Below are 2,161 nucleotides of genomic sequence, written 5' to 3' on the forward strand. Positions count from 1 at the left end.
CTGTGTGTTTGCAGCACAGTGTGTTTTGGGGGGCTCCTTTGGCACATCTTTTTTGGCCCTTTTCCCTATCGATCCCCCTTTATAAGATGCACCCTTTATTTTCCCTCTGTACCAGAGGAGAAAAGGGGTTCTTAAGCAAAGGGGTACACGTCCCATCTCTTCTGTCTGCACGGGTGTCCCAGGGCGCGACCAGTGGCAAACAGGAATATTAGAGAAAGCTCCGGTCCAGGTTTTTCACCTCACTCTCTCCGTCTCCGGTTTGGAGATAGGTAGATAGATAGATAGATGATAGATAGGTAGATAGATGATAGATAGATAGATAGATAGATGATAGATAGATAGATAGATAGATAGATAGATAGATAGATGATAGATAGGTAGGTAGGTAGATGATAGATAGATAAATAGATAGATAGATAGATAGATAGATAGATAAATGATAGGTAGATGATAGATAGATGATAGATAGATAGATAGATCTATTACTCGTATCTAGGTAATGGGTAATATACATCTTCTTTTGAGATACTGGAATCTTTTGGACTTAAATTGTCCCAAAGAGCCCTAGCCGGCTTGGCTCAGTGGATAGAGCGTCAGCCTGCAGACTGAAGGATCGCAGGTTCGATTCCGGCAAGGCACATGCCTGGGTTGCGGGCTCGATCCCCAGTGCGGGGTGTGCAGGAGGAGCCGATCAATGATTCTCTCTCATCATTGATGTTTCTATCTCTCTCTCCTTCTCTCTTCCTCTCTGAAATGAATAAAGAAAAATATTTAAAAAATGCTTATTTAAAAAATAAATAAATAAATTGTCCCAAAGAATTTGATCATTGATTAGAGTTACTTTTCATAGCCCCTCGTCCCCATTGCTGCCCAGCTTGCTCCATGAGTTGGTCTGCTTTGAACATTCTCCTCATCCAATTGGCTATTGCTAATAGCGAAAAAGCAGGTAACCCAGTGAGTAAAAACCATGCTTGATAGGAAATCGTCGGAGTGAATGCGTAAGGGAATTTCAGTAAATACAGCAGATGCATTTTTACACGTGGCCCTCGGGACTGATTTTAGCTTTTAGGAACTAGATTTTTTCCGTCTGTCTTTGCCTCAAGAGGAAACCCAAACGGTGGCTTCTAGGGCTTCTGTTTTCCTTCTCGGTGAGTTCAGGAGAGATAATAATATTAATGAAGTGTGCATTTTGCTATGACAGTGGTTTCTGACAGTTACAGAAATAAGCACTTTTATCTCAACCTTTCCAAGCAGAGCATGTACAACTAGGAGAGCGACATTATTCACAACGCCTCTTAGTAGGTTAATGGAGCCTGAAATGGCCACTCTCCCTGCTGTTTTCTCCATCATTTTTAACCAAACTTCAAATATGAATGTTTCAGAGTCTCGCAAGGTAGGAGTATCCCATTATTCTTAGCTGAGCACGACGGATGTACAACATTGTTATGAAAACTGGTTTTTATGAAAAATGCAACTTCTGAAAGGTTTTCATTGTTTTGTCATTGTCATGTAGATGGAGGACGTCATAGCACGCATGCAAGATGAGAAAAACGGAATTCCCATTCGCACTGTCAAAAGCTTTCTTTCCAAGATCCCTAGCGTCTTCTCTGGTAAGTTTGGCTCCGTATGGCTCTGTGTTGTCCATGTCTTCCCCAGAACTAAAATCTCGTCTAGCTTTTCACTCAGGAAACTCTCAAACGCATGACTCAGTCGCTACTGACAAAATGCTAACGCCATTTCACATCATGTTGGACACTTGAGATGATGATAAAACAAAACAAAGGAGCAGAAATCATGACCCCATGCTTAGTTGCAAAGACATAGAGAACAAAGGCGAAAGGACAGAAACAATCTCAAAATAAAGATGTTTGGGGCAAACGTGATGTCGACTGTAGATAGGAGTTAGGAGAGTGAAAAAAAATCAGTTGGGGGGGGAGTCAGGAGAATGTTTGTGAAGATCAGGGATGAGCTGAGTTTCAAAAACGAGCCCGGCCGGTGTGGCTCAGTGGTTGAGCATCAGCCTATGAACCAGGAGGTCACGGTTCGATTCCCGGTCAAGGGCACATGTCCGGGGTTATGGGCTCGATCCCCAGTAGGGGGCGTGCAGGAGGCAGCCGAGCAATGATGCTCTCTCATCATTGATGTTTCTCTCTCTCTATTT

The 2,161-nt window shown here is 42.9% G+C and overlaps 1 protein-coding gene across 2 annotated transcripts in view; it reads left to right on the top strand.

The window, feature by feature from the left end:
* Positions 1–1,513: 1,513 nt before the first annotated feature.
* The window catches only part of RGS7 (regulator of G protein signaling 7), a 61,243-nt gene continuing 60,595 nt past the window's right edge, over positions 1,514–2,161 (top strand). For both annotated transcript variants that reach the window (XM_014447013.2, XM_006104739.3), the window contains exon 1: positions 1,514–1,610. In XM_014447013.2, coding sequence (XP_014302499.1) covers positions 1,514–1,610 — 97 coding nt within the window. The remainder of the gene's footprint in view (positions 1,611–2,161) is intronic.

The sequence above is a fragment of the Myotis lucifugus genome, unplaced genomic scaffold, assembly GCF_000147115.1.
Source record: "Myotis lucifugus unplaced genomic scaffold, Myoluc2.0 scaffold_601, whole genome shotgun sequence".
In the NCBI taxonomy this organism is placed as follows: domain Eukaryota; kingdom Metazoa; phylum Chordata; class Mammalia; order Chiroptera; family Vespertilionidae; genus Myotis; species Myotis lucifugus.